Source organism: Ahaetulla prasina, chromosome 3 (genome assembly GCF_028640845.1).
Source record: "Ahaetulla prasina isolate Xishuangbanna chromosome 3, ASM2864084v1, whole genome shotgun sequence".
Classification (NCBI taxonomy): domain Eukaryota; kingdom Metazoa; phylum Chordata; class Lepidosauria; order Squamata; family Colubridae; genus Ahaetulla; species Ahaetulla prasina.
In genome coordinates, this window is record NC_080541.1 from 127915975 (window position 1) to 127933433 (window position 17459).

General features: G+C 37.1%; 1 protein-coding gene across 3 annotated transcripts in view; it reads left to right on the top strand.

The window, feature by feature from the left end:
- The window catches only part of SWT1 (SWT1 RNA endoribonuclease homolog), a 39264-nt gene extending 22147 nt beyond the window's left edge, over positions 1-17117 (top strand). For 2 of the 3 annotated variants that reach the window (XM_058174413.1, XM_058174414.1), the window contains 6 exons: positions 1658-1803; positions 3097-3305; positions 4743-4874; positions 9049-9115; positions 10271-10335; positions 16558-17117. In XM_058174413.1, coding sequence (XP_058030396.1) covers positions 1658-1803; positions 3097-3305; positions 4743-4874; positions 9049-9115; positions 10271-10335; positions 16558-16663 — 725 coding nt within the window. In that variant the 3' untranslated portion in view covers positions 16664-17117. The remainder of the gene's footprint in view (positions 1-1657; positions 1804-3096; positions 3306-4742; positions 4875-9048; positions 9116-10270; positions 10336-16557) is intronic. The other variant, XM_058174415.1, reaches the window with a different exon arrangement.
- Positions 17118-17459: the final 342 nt, after the last annotated feature.

The window sequence follows — 17459 nt, forward strand, 5'->3', positions numbered from 1 at the left end:
AGCAGGAATTCCTTGACGGACAAGATCCACACCATGCTTTCTCTATGTATGCCTTCTTGTATGGGCCTGTCCTATAAAGGTGACACAATTCCTCAAGTAACCTGGATCCACGTCATGCAAGATTTTATAAATAATAACCAACAACTTGAATTGCGCCCAGAAGCAGACTGACAGCCAGTGCAGTAACATGGACCATTCTAGGGGGGGCCTAGACTGCCCACACCACTGCACTCTGCACCCATTGAAGCTTCCAAATGCTCTTCAAGAATAGCCCCATGTAGAGCACATTGCAGTAGTCCAAGTGTGAGATGACCAAGGCTTGAATGACTGAGTGCATTGACTCCTGTTCCAGAAAGTTTCTACTTATCTTCGTTGAGACTCTTATTTCCATCTTGATTTTTTCAGTTTTCACCATTTTGTCCCCTGCTGGCAGTAAGGTGGCATGTTTGCCAGTCCAAACTCCACTGCAGCATCTTGGCTGTATATATGGACAGTGCCGAGCTGCAATTCTATTCCATACAGCTTCAGATCATCCTTGTAAAGGAGGTGGTGTAACCTAGCAAATAGTTTTGATGTTCAATAGCCATGGCTTGGCCTGTTGAGCATTGTTGACAGTGGAGTCAATGTAATGACAGAGTCTTCTTGAAACATTCCTCTTTTGAAGTCAACCTCTCCCAGTCCGGCATCATTGACCAGCAACTGTGTCTTCTATTGTGCTATTTGATCCTTGCACAAAGCTTCTGATGTTTCTACTGATTTCTCTTATTTCTTGGCACTTGAATCATGTTGCAGGGAGTGGAATGCCTTCTTGTAATCAGTCCAGACTACATTCAAGTTGGTCTTCCTTCTCTTACAGTTTTCCAAAGTCATCTTGTCAGTTGGGAGTTGATCTTGTTCTCTCTGCTATTTAGGGGGTTGCCTTTCTGTTCAGATGGAAAGAGCTCATTTTCAACTAGTTGCTTTTGGATTCCATCATTTACCACAGTAGTTAGAAGTTTAACAGTTGTTGTTAAGCAGGAATTGGCCTATAGATGCCTGGTACTGCCCCTTTTGTTGGATTTTTCATTATCAGATTGATTTTGCCATATGTTAACCGGTCTTCAATTTCACCTCTTTACAATATGTTGTTAAAATACTTAACAATGAGTGTGTGCAGACCAACCAAAAGTCATACAGTTCATTTTTACCTGGTGCTGACCAATTTTTGATCTTTCTTGCCTTTTTCTGTTTCTGCTGTTATTACAATATTATTATGTTATGATGGCATCCTTTGGCATTATGAGGCTGTGAAACTCTTTCTTCTTCTTCTTCTTCTCCTTCTCCTTCTCCTTCTCCTTCTTCTTCTTCTTCTTCATCATCTTCTTCCTCCTCCTCCTCCCCTCCTCCTCCTCCTCCTCCTCCTCCTCCTCCTCTTCTTCTTCTTCTTCCTCTTCCTCTTCCTCTTCCTCTTTTTCCTCCTCTATAGTTTTGTATAACTCAAGGCAGAGTAATAGAAATTAATCCAGTTTCAAGCCTTATAATTGTGCATCTCATATTTTTAAAAGTCAATTACACTTGAATAACCGTATCATTTTAGTATACCTTTTCATAAGGATTTAATAATAAAGCAGCAAGGATTTCGGATCTCAACAACATTCTTTTCTACTTCCTTTCACAGATAAAATAATTGAATATTCAACAGTGAGGAATGTCCTCTGGGAGTCAAAAATGTTGTTGGAGATGTTCAGTTCAAGATCCACCTATGATGGTTTTCTTTCACGGGCTTTAGCTCAAGTGAATAAATTACTCAAGACTGTTGAAGAGGTAAGCCAGACTAAGTTTTGACAACCACAGTTTCTTTTGAGTGCATAAATCTGGTTACAAGATTGATGGCATTCACATTTATCATCATTCAGAGAAAAAAGTTAGTTGTGTCTGAATTGTTTCCTTTTAAATGAAAATTAGTATTGCATTTGCTGTGGATAAAACAAGAACCAAATTTCACTACTGAATAAAAAGGATTGGCTTCTGTAGTAGCAGTGATGTACACTGTGAAGGTATGGGAGGAACCTCAGGCATAGAAGTGCTTAGGCTGTGACTCCTGTTGCTTCAGTGCCTTGTGGGTTCCCAACAGAAGACAGATTGAAATAACAGCATGAAGGGAGGGAGGGAGGGAGGGAAGAGACACAGATGCTTCTAATATACCATCTTTCCCTCTGCTTCCATTCCTAAGTCAGGTATCACTTATGGCAGCATAACCCCACCACCGCCATCAATCTTTTCTTCTTCCTTTCTTCAGCTAGAATAGCCTACTAGCTTCTCTTGTATTCATTCTCTAGTGCCTTCTTTCTCTTCTTGCCTCTTTCTCTGTCCTGGTGTGAAAAAAATAAGGAAAAGGAGAAAAGCAGCCAAATTTAGAGTCATTCTGATGGAAAGTATCTTGCATCCACAAGTATATTCTAAATTTAAGAGTTGAGCAGAGGAAGAAAGGAGTATCTTGAATTGTCTGAGAGGAGAGAGAGAAAAACATTTTTATAGGTTTGGGTCTGCTATTGCAATGAGAAAAGTAGGTCCCTCTCAACCATAGTTGCTTCAGCCAGAAAGCAGTAGGCACCTAAATTATCTTTCCTCCAAATCACTTCCAAGTTATGTATGGTAAAGAGTTCCTTATTTGGAAATATTTGCAGGAGATATTTTCAAATATCTCCAGGAGAACTCTTATTTATGGCCCTGGAAATAGAGCAGGTGGAAAAGCTTGCATAATGAGCAAGGACCTGACTGGAAAATATACAGTCTTAGAAAATCACTATTGTGAGTTTATAAAATTATTTTATCTTTAGGATTTGAAAATATTTGCTATTACCATTTTTTTTCCGATAAGCTTTATTATTTGTAGATTTTAAATTGCATTGTGAACTGCCCATGTATAATTTATGAAATGATATATAAATATTTCAAATCACCAGTGAAGAAAAACTGAATTTCACCTTTTTTGTGAAGGCAGGAAGAAAAACTTCATGATGATTATTATGTGGCATTCCTCAAATATTTCTAATAGACAGCTGCACATTTACTATGTGCAGTACTCTTACTACTTCTTTGTTATGTTTTCCTAAGATGGAGTCAAGTACAGGAGAAAATTCTAAAGATACCCTGACATCTAATTTGGGAAATGATACATGTGAAAAAATGGAAGATGTGATTTTGTCAGAACACACTCAGACAGGAGCTAAGTCTCCATTAACAAAGCCTCCAGCACAAGAAAATAGGCATATGGAAATTTGGTCCGTCCTTGAAAATGTATGGAACAGAATCAATGTGTTCAGGTACCATTTGCTAAAACAATGTTTACTAAAACAAATTGGTATCCTTTTAAATAAAATCTAATTTAAAACTTTCCTTACAGGATTTAAGAAGTTCATGTATGTCATGTCTTCTTGCAAACATGCTCCACTGCTGAGCTTAAACTGTGAATTCTTTGTGGTTGGGACCTGCCTAATATTTTCTTGTGTAATTTAATAAAGTGCCAGGTACAGGAATGGCACTGTATCAATATTTCTGCATATCGTGGTGTTTTGTTTTGTTTTTGAATTTATATCCCGCCCTTCTCCGAAGACTGCATATTGACTCATGTAATATTAACTAGTTTTAAAAACTATCTTGAAAGCGACTGCTTCCTTCTGAGTAAGTCTCTACACAAGAGTATGACACAGGACTTAATAGGTCCTGTGTCTACAGATTCAGACCTACTAAGCATAAAGGCATTTCTTAAAAAAGGACAAGGGGGAGGCGGGATATTGGAGAAGATGGTTGAAGGATATGTCAGAGAATGACAAAAACTACCTTACAGAGAAAACACTTGCTAGATTACCCATATACCGACCCCCTTATTCTTCTGGACTGACCAGGACTCAGCTCATTACCCAGGCAGAGTGTCCAGAGCTATGGACAGGTAGCTGGTTTCTCATTCTGGAAAGCCTTTCTTAGAAAGGGGCTGGTGAGTTCTCAGCTAAGGATTTGCTTATATGTTCATAGCTGAGTAAAACCACTGCTTCATTTACTTCTTGGTTAGATATTTTGAGTTTTACTTTGAATTTTGGGTTTGGACTGGTGAAATCTAAATTGTCTCTTTTTTTTTCAATCCCTATCCCTGACTACACAGGGGACTGGGAAGAATAAACTTCAGCAGGTCCTTTACATATTGGAGAGTCCAGTGTTTGCTTTCTGTTACTGTCTACCTCACAGTGTTTGTGTTTCTGTTGTTTTGTGTTTCCGGTCCATCTCACTGCCTACAAGGGTCTCTGCCACAAAATTGCTATTTAATTATTGGAAAGAGTTGTTTGCTTTCTATAATTTGGAAGTCATTTCACACATAATGAACTCATCATTCCAAGAATTTTTTTTTTCCTTTTTAACCAGCAATTGGGGTTTCCCCCCACTTATATCTACTATAGCACAAACATCCCTTGGCAATATGCCATCGTTAAAATATTTTCCTTCCCCTAGACACTTTGTTTGACTGAAATCTTAAAGTGTGTGATATCATTTAGGCCTTGTCACTTAATACTTTGGAGGGAAGTCTCTTGGCTGCTGTGGTTTAGACAGAGATGATAGTGTTGGGTTAGGGATCATCAGTTACGAACAAATCTCAGGTCTGTATTTGTTAGTTTTTGGCAAATTTGGTGGGATTGGACTGCAGTGGGGAAAAATGAGTCCATGTTAATTTGTAATTAACTTTTTAACATTACTCTTTTTTTTTTTAGTTTTGAAATTTTCCAAAAAGTAGACCTTAGTGCTATACCCCCGACTTCGAATATGTCTTCATTTCAAGAAGCTTTTATGGGTCTGCAGAAATTAATGAGCACAGTGAACGAAATTCTTGCTGGAATTCAGCAGTAAGTATCCATGAACTGAATAGTGGGTGTGGCTCTGATATAACCTAGTGTTTTCTCAGCCATTTGAAAAATATGAATAGCTATTAGAGAGCAGTAACTGATCACATAATGAATGTGAAACAATGGTGAGGATTTTTAGGATTCTCTAGATTCTAGATGAAATAGCCAAAGGTCTTAGGTTGCCCATTTTTGATACAGTGATACTAACATCACATAAGGCAAGATATTACATGACAGGGCCATTAAACATAACCTTTGCATATCAACAAGTATATTGAGTAGCATGTGATATATCCTGTACTTGTTCTCTTGGCTGTACTTATTTTCTATACCTACTGCCACGCAACTATGCTACATAATTCTGGGGTTCATATACAGGCTCCAGGAATGGGTTCTTGAAATGCGGAATCCTTGGAAACTTAGCTCATTGCTATTAAATATTACAGGAATGCATTCACTTCAGTTAGAATCACATAGTAACCCAAACAACAATTATCCCTATCAGAAAACTGATCAGACTTAGACATTGAGTGTTGTTCCTATAAATCTTGCCAAGCTGCACATGTGGCCTGAAACCAGTCAGGTGAGACAGATCTCAATCTCTTCTAAAATGTTCATGGTATCCTTCTCAGCTATCTCAGTAGTTCAGGCTCAGATATCTAATACAGTGGTGTCCAGCCTTTAAGGCTTGGCTGCCCAGTTGGGTGGGTGGGTGGAAACCAGGCCACGTGCGTCTGGCAGGTGCATGCATGTGCAGCTCAACTTGCACAAAGCCCACTGCTAGAGCAAGTCAAGCAGCATGCACACTGGTCAGTTGCTCACGTGAATAGGCCACGGCCTGGTAATGGGCTGTGGGTTGGGAACCCCTGATCTAATATATATGTGGCTTTCTCCTTCCCTTGTCCTGATTTTGGGAGGAGGCATCTTGGAGTTGTCTACGGTACTACTTTCCACAATTGTTTACAACTCTTAGAAATCTACGAGCAGTTTCTATAATGCCAGTCTTTTTTCCTGGGCTTCATCTCCCAGTCCAGCCATTTTTGCAATCCAACATGCCTTGCTTTAGCATCCTGATCCACATCCCTTTCTTACTTATAACCGTTTGCGGGGATAATTGCTCTGTCTTTTCCAGAAGGAGATAGTTTGAATTAATCTTCACCACTTGCCTTGTATTACCCTGTCAAGTTAACTTGGCTTTTAGCTTCCTTATCTCACGTGCACAACTTACATTCAAACAGCTTTCAATTCCTCAATGTGTAGTCCTCGATGGAACTGCATCTACATGGAGGGAAGTATGCAGTGGAGTACCCCAAGGCTCTGTTTTAGACCCAGTACTCTTCAACATCTTCATCAATGACTTGGATGAGGGGATAGATGGGGAACTCATCAAATTTGCAGATGACACCAAGCTGGCAGGAATAGCCAACACTCCAGAAGATAAGCTTAAAATACAGAAGGATCTTGACAGACTTGAACATTGGGTGCTATCTTAACAAAATGAAATTCAGTGTTGAAAAAAGTAAGGTTCTACACTTAGGCAAGAAAAACAAAATGTGCAGGTACTGTATATGTGGTACCTTGCTCAATAGAAGTAACTGTGAAAGGGATCTTGGAGTCCTAGTGGACAACCATTTAGATATGAGCCAGCAGTGTGCAGCAGCTGCCAAAAAAGCCAACATAGTTCTGGGGTGCATAAACAGAGGGACAGAATCAAGATCACGTGAAGTGTTAATACCACTTTATAATGCCTTGATAAGGCCACACTTGGAATACTGCATTCAGTTTCAGTTGCCATGATGTAAAAAAGATGTTGAGACTGTTACTTAAGACCAATTTGCAGCATTTAAGGAATTAGCTCTTAAAGAGCAATCCAGTACTGCTTGTTTTAAATAAATCCTGTCTGTCCATCAGCTATTTCCTAAATCCCCCTTTTGCCCTCAAAACAACCAACTCCTTTTTAGCTTCCCTTTTTTTTAGGATTGATCAGCCCACTACAAATATAATTAGTGGTTCTGCTTGTTAATAGTTACTGAACAGGCTATCCCCTTTTTACATTGCATAGAGCCTGAGCCAGGTTCAGTTTGTGGTTTGGTGTCCTCAAGTAAGACACAAACAATTAGAGATGAAAATTGTGAAAATAATACTGATTAGCCTTGTACTGGCAGAGTGAAACCACTCTCGGCTGTGCTACTTAGTTTGACTGCACAAGTCTAGTGGTCAATGGTAGATCACCCAGTTTGACACACAGATGATACAGAGATTAAAATATAATAAAAGTAAGTGATATATTTATTTCTTGCCCAACAGAAGCAACAAACGGGTTGTTGTTGTTAGTTGCGAAGTCATGTCCGACCCATCGCGACCCCATGGACAACATTCCTCCAGGCCTTCCTGTCCTCTACCATCCTCTGGAGTCCATTTAAATTCATGCCTACTGTTTCAGTGACTCCATCCAGCCACCTTGTTCTCTGTCGTCCCATTCTTCTTTTGCCCTCAATCTTTCCCAGCATTAGGCTCTTCTCCAGTGAGTCCTTCTTTCTCATTAGGTGGCCAAAGTATTTCAGTTTCATCTTCAGGGTCTGGCCTTCTAAAGAGCAGTCAGGGTCGATCTCCTCTAGAACTGACTTGTTTGTTCGCCTTGCAGTCCAAGGGACTCGCAGGAGTCTTCTCCAGCACCAGAGTTCAAAGGCCTTAATTCTTTGGCGCTCAGCCTTTCTTATGGTCCAACCTTCACAGCCATACATTGCAACTGGGGAAACCATAGCTTTGACTATACGCACTTTTGTTGGCAGGGTGATGTCTCTGCTTTTTAGTACGCTGTCTAGATTTGCCATAGCTTTCCTCCCCAGGAGCAAGCGTCTTTTAATTTCTTGGCTGCAGTCCCCATCTGCGGTAATCTTGGAGCCCAGGAAAATAAAATCTGTCACTACCTCCATTTCTTCACCATCTATCTGCCAGGAATTGAAAGGGACGGATGCCATGATTTTAGTTTTCTTAATGTTGAGTTTCAAGCCAACTTTTGCACTCTCCTCCTTCACCCGCATCAAGAGACTCTTTAGTTCCTCTTCGCTTTCTGCCATTAGAGAGGTATCATCTGCATATCTGAGGTTGTTGATACTTCTTCCGGCAATCTTAATTCCAATTTTTGATTCATCTAGCCCCGCCTTTCTCATGATGTGTTCTGCATATAAGTTAAATAGGCAGGTGATAGTATACAGCCTTTCCCAATTTTGAACCAATCAGTGGTTCCGTGTCCAGTTCTCACTGTGGCTTCTTGACCCGCATACAGGTTTCTCAAGAGACAAATAGGATGGTCTGGTACTCCCATCTCTTTAAGAACTTGCCACAATTTGTTGTGATCCACACAATCAAAGGCTTTAGCATAGTCAATGAAGCAGAAGTAGATGTTTTTCTGGAACTCCCTAGCTTTCTCCATGATCCAGCGTATGTTGGCAATTTGATCTCTAGTTCCTCTGCCTCTACGAAATCCTGCCTGTACTTCTGGTAGTTCTCGATCCACATACTGCTGGAGCCTAGCTTGTAGGATTTTAAGCATAACCTTATTAGCATGTGAAATGAGTGCAATGGTGCGATAGTTTGAACATTCTTTGGCATTGCCTTTCTTTGGAATTGGAATGTAAACTGACCTTTTCCAATCCTGTGGCCATTGTTGAGTTTTCCAAATTTGCTGGCAAATTGGGTGTAGCACTTTTACTGCGTCGTCTTTCAAGATTTTGAATAGCTCAGCTGGAATACTGTCTCCTCCACTAGCTTTGTTGTTGCTCAGATTTCCTAAGGCCCATTTGATTTCACATTCTAGGATGTCTGGCTCAAGGTTAGTGACCACCCCATCGTGGTTGTAGGGTAGACCAGTATAAATATGTATAAATATTTATACTGGTATAAATATTTAATATATAAAATATTTTATATTTAATATATAAAATATTATATATTTAATATATAAAAAGGGTAGACCAGTATAAATATGTACAAAGTTAAGTTTTCATCTTCTGACTAGTGTTTTCTGGGATCAGGTTAGGTTTTAGACCTAAACCTCATACCTATCTTTATATGTGTATAAAATTGTAGGGAAAGGGGGTATGCTATAACATTGTTAACATTCGTGTGTTAAAAATCCTTTAATTTTCTATCTCTATTTCTTTTTTTCTAGAGTTTTAGTGCCAAATTGTAGCTTTCAGGATGTTTGGGCTTTGTATAGGTTCTTAACTAATAATGAGGTGAGTTTGGTATGTTTGTTGTTAAATTGTCTATGATCGAAAAGAAAGATATTTTGGATAAAGATTTCAAAGCAGTCTGGTACACATTTAAAACAAAATAAAGGTTTATGTATGCACTTTGAAAAGACCTACACAATTGTTTAAATGTACTTCACTCTATGTATTATGAATTTTTTGAATTCATAATACATAGAGATATATGTTGAATTGTAGTCTAATGAAAATACCATTTTGGTTATAAAGTCATAAATGGGTCAGGGGTGGTGACTCATTGGCTGTACAAAGTACCCTCGAATTTGACAAGACAAAATTATTAATCATTTGGGCAAGGTTAAGCAGAAAAATAAGTACTTTAAATATACAAAACTTAGGGCACCCATTTTGCTCTGAATGATTAAATTGAATTCCCTCTTATGACTTCATAACAGGCCACATCCTCTGTGTTCAAATCAGGTCTTAAAAATGTTCTCTCCCAATGTCCCTTGGGTACAAAAGTGTTGCTCTGGTTCAAACAGAGTAAAAATATATGGGGAGGAAGTTACATAGCTATATAGTAACTAAAAAAATGCATGTCTTGCTTAGCACTGATTTACTAGTCAAAGCTGTAGACGAAGAGTAGGCAGAGTTATACTTGTCATCAGTTTAGAGTCCTTGCATTGCCACAAACGATCCATGTCGAGGCCCTCTTGAATTCCATTGACTCTTATCTAGCATCAGTTTAGTGCCGACTGTTACTAGATTAGATTCTTCTGTATAGCTTGAATAAATCTGTGCTGCAACTTAACGTATGGCCCTGATCCTTCACACCTGACAAAAGCTTATATAAGATCCTCCCACGATCTTGATTAAACCATTCTTTTCCCACTACAAACAGCATTTGCACATGCATTAAGATTATCAGAAAGGGGAAGCTTTCTCAAACTCTCAAGGTTCACTAAAATTGTCTTCCATCAAATTCTTTTGCTGCTGATGTTGCTGTCTACAGTGTTAATACTGGTATACGATTTGTGGGGAAATTCATAAGAGTTAATTTTTAAACAAATCTGAAGCTTTTATTTGCTTTTATTACAGCAACAAACAGTTTCCAGTATATAACATTAGTATTTGAGAATGAGTTTTCCTACATTAGTAAATTGGTGTCTTTTTAATTCATAGGTAAATAATAGTACAAAATTTACTGCTGAGGAACTTTATGACTGTATTTCCCAAGAAACATACAGGTAAGCTTTTTTTTTTTAAAAGGAACAAAAATAAAGTAATATTAAATGTTTTTCATAACCTTCCCATGCAACAGTCTATGCAAAAAAACTGTTTTTGTTAATCCTATTACGTAGAGGGTCAAGTAGCATTTTAACAAACATTTAAAAGGCTATAATTAAATATGAATATTACATACTTCTGTAAGTACCTGTTGCATATTTATTTATTTGTTTGTTTACTTATTTATTTATTAAATTTATATAACTTTCCCAATACTGTTTCAGAGAAGTTTGTTATGCTTATCAAATAATCTGATTCCTTTTCCAAGTTCATGTTGGCATATTGGCCTAAATTAGCAAACAATTAGCAGCTATATTTTTTCTGTGCAGCTGCTTTGGAGCATTAGAAGTAGCCTCGACATACAACTGTAATGGAGCCTACTTCACAGTTATTAAGCGAATGCCATAGGCAATAAGCAGACTTCTTGGGCATTAAGTGAAGATGGGTATTAAGCAAATCCCCTGAGTGGTAAATGACCCAGAAATATGTGCTGGTTTTTAGCAAAACAGTTGTAATATTGCCGTCATGTGACTGCAGAGTGATGCAAATGGCCATAAATGTGGCCGTGATGCCAAGTACCCGAAGTTTGATCACATGATAGAGGAGGGAGCCCAACATTCCAGAATATGAATTCAGGTTGTAATTTTCCTTTTTTGGATGGATCGTAACTTTGAATGGTAGCTAAGCTACCAATTGTAAGGTGGGGACTACCTATATAACTTTTTAATATTAAATCATTAAGAGAAAAAAAAGAGTATCAGTGTAGCTTGAAGAAAGTAAATATATTAGGAAGAATATTTTTTCTTTTCAAATTGTTTTGATGATTACCATTATTTTAATGATCTATTGTATGTACACTGAGACTTATGTATCAGAATCAAATTCCTTGTGTGTCTAATCACATTTGGCTAATTCTTATTCTAGTTTGTTAGACTTAATTAGATCAAATATAACAATAAAACAACCCATAATTAAAACATAACAATATAGAAAAACTTTCCAAAAATATATAAAAACAGAGAATGAAATCAGAACAGCACAGAATGTTTCAGACCAAGAGGCTTTACATGACATCCTGTGTTAGCAATTGTCAGATGGTACCTTTTTAAATCAAAAAAGCTCATAAAACTTATAGCAAGCCCAAAGGTAAAAAGGATATGTATACACTATGCATATGTCACTTTTTCGGGTTTCACGGTGCCTTGAGATCGTTATATTTGGGAATGTTGATTTTTTGCTAGTGCTGTTTTCTAAAGTGCCTTGCACGATTTCCTGATATCGATAAGGCCGGGTGACCAACAGAGGTGGTATTCAGCAAGTTCTGACCAGTTCTGGAGAACTGGTAGCGGAAATTTTGAGTAGTTCAGAGAACCCGTAAATACCACCTCTAACTGGCCCTGCCCCCATCTATTCTAATGGGGATTTTGCAGTAACCTTCCCCTAGAGTGAGGTGGGAATGGAGATTTTACAGTATCCTTCCCCTGGAGTGGGGTGGGAATGGAGATTTTATAGTATCATTCCCCTGCCACGCCCACTAAGCCACGGCCACCAAACCACACCATGCCCACCGAGCCACGCCCACAGAACCGGTAGTAAAAAAATTTGAATCTCACCACTGGTGACCAAGGTAATTAGTTCCATCCTAAAAATGTAATTATTTTCTTAAGCATGTCTGAAATCAACTTTGAGGATTCTGGGCAGAAATCAAATACAGTCATATAATTTTTGAATGAATCTCCCCATATTTTCATCAGAGGTTTGGCTACAACATAGATAATTACCTAGCTTAATTTAATGGCATATCTGTAGTGCTGAAGTTTGATCCTTACTGAGATGAAGTTCTGGGGAAATAATTGTCTTGTCCAGGATATAATTATTCACTAGTAACTTCCAGATTCTGGGATAGTTTTAAATCTGTCATGGGTTTATAATTTTGCTCTGATATACACTGGAATGTAGAAGAGGCTGTACCCTAAGTCTTATATGACAGTGACTTCTATACTGATAAAATGAATGAATATGCTAAGGTAGTTTCATATGCTAAGGAAACTGGAAGGTAAGTAGTATTTGTGAAGTTGGCCATTCACCTGATATAAACAGATTGGTTTTCCATTGATGGAAAAAGTGACCTTTTGAAGGGAAGTGAGGCTATATCAAATGAAAGAACTAGAAGTTTAATTCATTTTCTAGACAAGACGATCTTTAAAATGGATTGATAATCCCCCTTTAACATTATTAAATCATGTTGGGTGCATGCATTTATTTAAGGAAAGTAGTATGACATCTAAAATACTCTGAATTACTTCCTGTTCTAGAAGGAACACTTCTGAAAAAATGGCAGTCTAATCTAGGAGATCCAAATTGATGCATTCTGAGAGAAAAAAATAGTTCTAACATTACATTAACCATTCTAAAAAAGTGGGGGGGTGCTATTTTTGGAAAAGGAAGTAATAAGTATGTAGAAATAATGGCTCATTGGTGAGATTTGCATTTTTATATGCCCATATGTACATTTTTACATAATCTTTCTAAGATAGAGATGGAATGCTAAACGGATGTCAGCAGAATTTAAAAAGGAAAGGTACTATGAGACCCATATAACAGTTTGTCTAATATATCTCGTCATTATTGCTTTCTTTACAAATGTCTTTAAATTGCTTTAACTGTGAGAAATTCAAATTCCAAAGCATACAGGATCTACTTGATGCAGTTTCTAATAAAAGAGTGTGCTGAAGCATGATTTCTTTATTCCAAGTTTCAATATTCATTTATGTGATAATAAATTCCAAAGAATCTTAACAAAAAGTCATCATAAAGGTTAGTCTCTCCCCAAAAACATATGTGATAACTAATAGCCACCGATAAAAGACCAATACATTATGCAAAATAGTAAAACAACCTAGATTAAAATTTATCTCCCTAGCAAGCTGGAAGCCTGCTGAAAATAAAATGGTGATTGCCACTTGGCAAGCAGCTGACAGTTTATATATCAGTCCTTCCTTAGAAGGGAGTGCAAAACCCTGAGTACTGCACTGTAAATCCTTTTCCAATATCTTCAGTTGATGCACTGCAGAAGTTGGCAAGATCTGTAGAACAAGGTTTCTTGAAAGATACAGATAGTTTCATATTGAAAGTGACATTCCTCCAGGTATAACAAGCTGCTTAGAGCTTTAAAGGCTATAAAGGATACTTTAAATCAATACTCACAACGGAAGCTAGTCCAACACTTAGAAGAAAATAATCTTGTGTATTTTGAAAAACTGCTACAGAGACTTCCGGTTTGGCTCCGCTGTGTTAATGGCGGCAATTTCAGTCCGCCCGTTCTTTGTGATTCTGTGAGAGCTGTTTAGACAGTGCTAATCTTCTGTCAACAGCTCGTAAATCTCTGCCTCGGGCAAAGAGGGGGAGATGAGCATTTGAACTGAAGTTTGAGCCCCCAAGAAAAGCCCCAGAATGATTTCTGGTGGTTTGATGGGAAACGCTCCTTCGATAGTTCAAAAAAGCTCCAGAGTCCAGAACGCCTCTGCAAAAAGCAGAGCAAAACGCAGCGTCCATCTCCGTGACTGAAGAGGATTTATGATAAATTTTCAACACGGAAGAATCGAAAGCAGGAAGGCTGGCATTTGCTTGTAAGATGATTTTAACTCCCTGACAGAGAAGTTATTTGAAGAGTGGAGATGAAGAAAGATGGCGTTTTGTTTTTTGAAAGTGAAAGCTAAGGAAATGCTGATTACAATTGCTGGTGTGGAACCTCTAAGAAGAAAATAACAAGATTTTTTTTCTAAATGGAATTCTTTTTTAAAAAAATCTATTTCTTTTTATTATCTTTTTTTACAGTGTTTAAGAAGAAAAATTTATTGGGGTTTTTTTCTTTATTCCTCCCCTTTTTTTATTTTTTCTTCTTCTTCTTCTTGATATTACTTAGTTATAAAATGGCTTTTAAGCAAAGAGATTTAACCACTTCTAAATTATTGGAAATATCTTCACTTCAGGTACGGAAATTGAAAGAAGATATTAAAGACAGTCTAAGGAATTTTTTACAGGAGCTTATGGAGGCTCATTTTTCAGAAATAGATCAAAAATTTAATGAAATGGAGAGAGAAATACTGGATTTTAAAGATTTGGTGGAAGAGCAGAGTAAGGAGATGAAAAAATTAAAGGAATCAATTACTCCATTATTGTTATCTAGTACACAGACAGAAGAAAGACTGAATGAATTTAACCAAATTAATTTAGATTTGCAAAGGAAAATAGATGAAGTTCAAATTAATTTGAATTTAGAAAATAAAATAGATGATATTCAGGTTAAGGCTGATAAGGCAGAGGAAGAAAGGGTTATATTACAATATAAATTAATGGAATATGCTATAAGGGTAAGGGGTTTAAGAGAATTTAAAGAGGAAAATTTGAAAGAGATTTTATTCAGGCCTTTGCCCAGATAGAGGAATGGAACCAGAAGATTTTGAAGTTAATATTGAAAAATTTATCGTGTTAATTCCTGGTGGGCAAGGCAGAAGTGTTTACCGAGAGATGTGGTTATTTATTTTACAAATAAGAGGATTAGGTATGGAATTTTGCAAGCATTTTATAAAAATAAATTTCAAATATTAGGACAAGATATAATAATGATGAAGGAAATTCCTCCTAAAATGTTAAGAAAGAGAAAAGAATTTGCCTTTCTGGTGGATGAGCTTAAGAAACATCAGATATATTTTAGATGGGAGGTTCCAGCAGGTTTAACACTGAATTATAAAGGAAAAAGTATTTTCTCAATACAATTTGTAAAGCACGAGATTTTTATACTAATGTATTAAAGATTGGGAATTCTTTGTTAACAGATGTTAAGTTGAATGGTGAATAGATGGTTGAAAATGTGTAAGATAGAAGAAGGAGGAGAATGTTTAACTTTATTAAATATGATTATGGTTAATTTTTGTAAATGACTTATTGTGGATATAAATGTGTAATTTTAGGGGTACTATATGATATATTAAAGGTATAAAGGAATAGGAAGATGGAATATTGTTTAATTTTGGAGGATAGATAGTAAAATTTAGGAACTTGGATTAAATATTATATTTAAGAGATGGATGTAATGTTAATTAGAATGTAATTGTTATAATAGATATATTGTGGATGATATAGGTGTAATTTTAACAATGTTATTTGACATAAGTAAGGTAAAGTGAAGATTTTAATTATTACAATTGACACTTTGGATATTTGTAATATTATTTGTTGTATATATAAATGTTAAAGATGTGAAAAGATGGACTATTGCTTACCCCTGAAGGTTGGACAGAAAAATTAAAGAAACTAAGTCGGAAATATGAACTATTTTTGAGAGATTGCTAAGGGAAGAAAGACATTTTAGAAGAAACCTTGGTGAATATTGGAAGATGGAATGTTGTTTTGATATTGATTGATGAAGGTTGGATATTAAAAACTACGTACTTTATTCAAGAATAAACACTAACTCAATTGGAAACTTTGGAGAATTCTAGGAGTGGAATGGTCTGATATATAATGGAGTGGAAGAAAAGTATCTTCTTTGTCTTTGGAAGGAGTGGAGGTTTTAAGGAACGACTATGGATTATGATTTGTGCTAGATTTTGATTTTTTTTGTTAGTTTTATACCCTGTACTGGGTTCTGGGAAGTCCTGGGGGTGGGGAGGAAGGGAAGGGAGGGAAGGGGTAGAAAATGGATTGATAGTTAATGTACAAAGATGATTGAAGATGTATAATTAATGTAAGATCGGACCTGCCTGGTTACTACTTTAGAATGAAGGGAAAGAAGGAGTAGAAGAGAGAAGGAGGAAAGAGAAGAGGAGGAGGAGGAAAGGAAGGAAGGAAGAGGGGAAGAGGGAGAAGAAAGGAATAGGGAGGAAAGAGGAGAGGATGTAGATAAGAGAGGGGGAGGATGGTTATGGAAAGTAGAAGAAGGTAAAGAAGGAGAGTAAAAGGAAAAGGAAGGGGGTGGTGACCAGGCAGATCCGATTAATTGTATATGAGGGTACATTAAATATGTTATTGGATATGTTATTGGATAAGAATGTCAAAATAAAACTTTTTAAAACAAAAAAAAGAAAAACTGCTACAGAAAGTCATAACAGAAGGGACTGGGCTAGGTTTAGCAGATTGCATTTTTTTCTCATTTCTTCATTTTCTCATTTCCTCCCCAGAACACGGTTATCAGTTGGATGTGGCCAACTAATTCAACTGGAACATACTGTTAGACAGTGCTATGAATCGGTCCTTTTGGAAATCAAGAACAGAGGATGGCTCTAAGTCCTTCAATTAACTGAAACATTTGAAAGACTGGTTTTCACCAAGCAAAATAAACCTATGACCCAGCTACCTAAAAAGTTTAAACCTCTGTAATTTATTGATCTTTCTTGCTGTTTTTAGCAACTTTGTTTGACGATCACACTTAAAGAAACATTAATCCATGGTTTGGCCTTATTTTATACATGTTTGTATATGTGTGTGTTTCCACTTCCTGGAAGAAGGCAGAGATAGAACTGGGACCATGGTGAAGGGATTTTTAAATCTCCTTGACAACATTAGCTTTTACTTCTCAGGTAAATCACTACTTTACAGGTAGAGTAATTTTTAAATCTTATATTACCCATTCCGAGAGCAATATTCTAATGACAATGACATACAGTCATGGTCGAAATTGTTGGCGCCCCAGAAATTTTTCCAGAAAATCAAGTATTTCTCACAGAAAAGTATTGCAGTAACACATGTTGTGCTATACACGTTTATTCCCTTTGTGTGTATTGGAACAAAACAAACAAAGGGAGGGGAAAAAGCAAATTGGACATAATGTCACACAAAACTCCAAAAATGGGCTGGACAAAATTATTGGCACCCTTTGGTTGCACACCCTTTGGAAAAAATAACTGAAATCAGTCGCTTCCTATAACCATCAATAAGCTTCTTACACCTCTCATCCGGGTGGACCCTCTTCCTTTGCAAACTGCTCCAGGTCGCTCTTATTGGAAGGGCACCTTTTCCCAACAGCAATTTTAAGATCTCTCCACAGGTGTTCAATGGGATTTAGATCTGGACTCATTCCTGG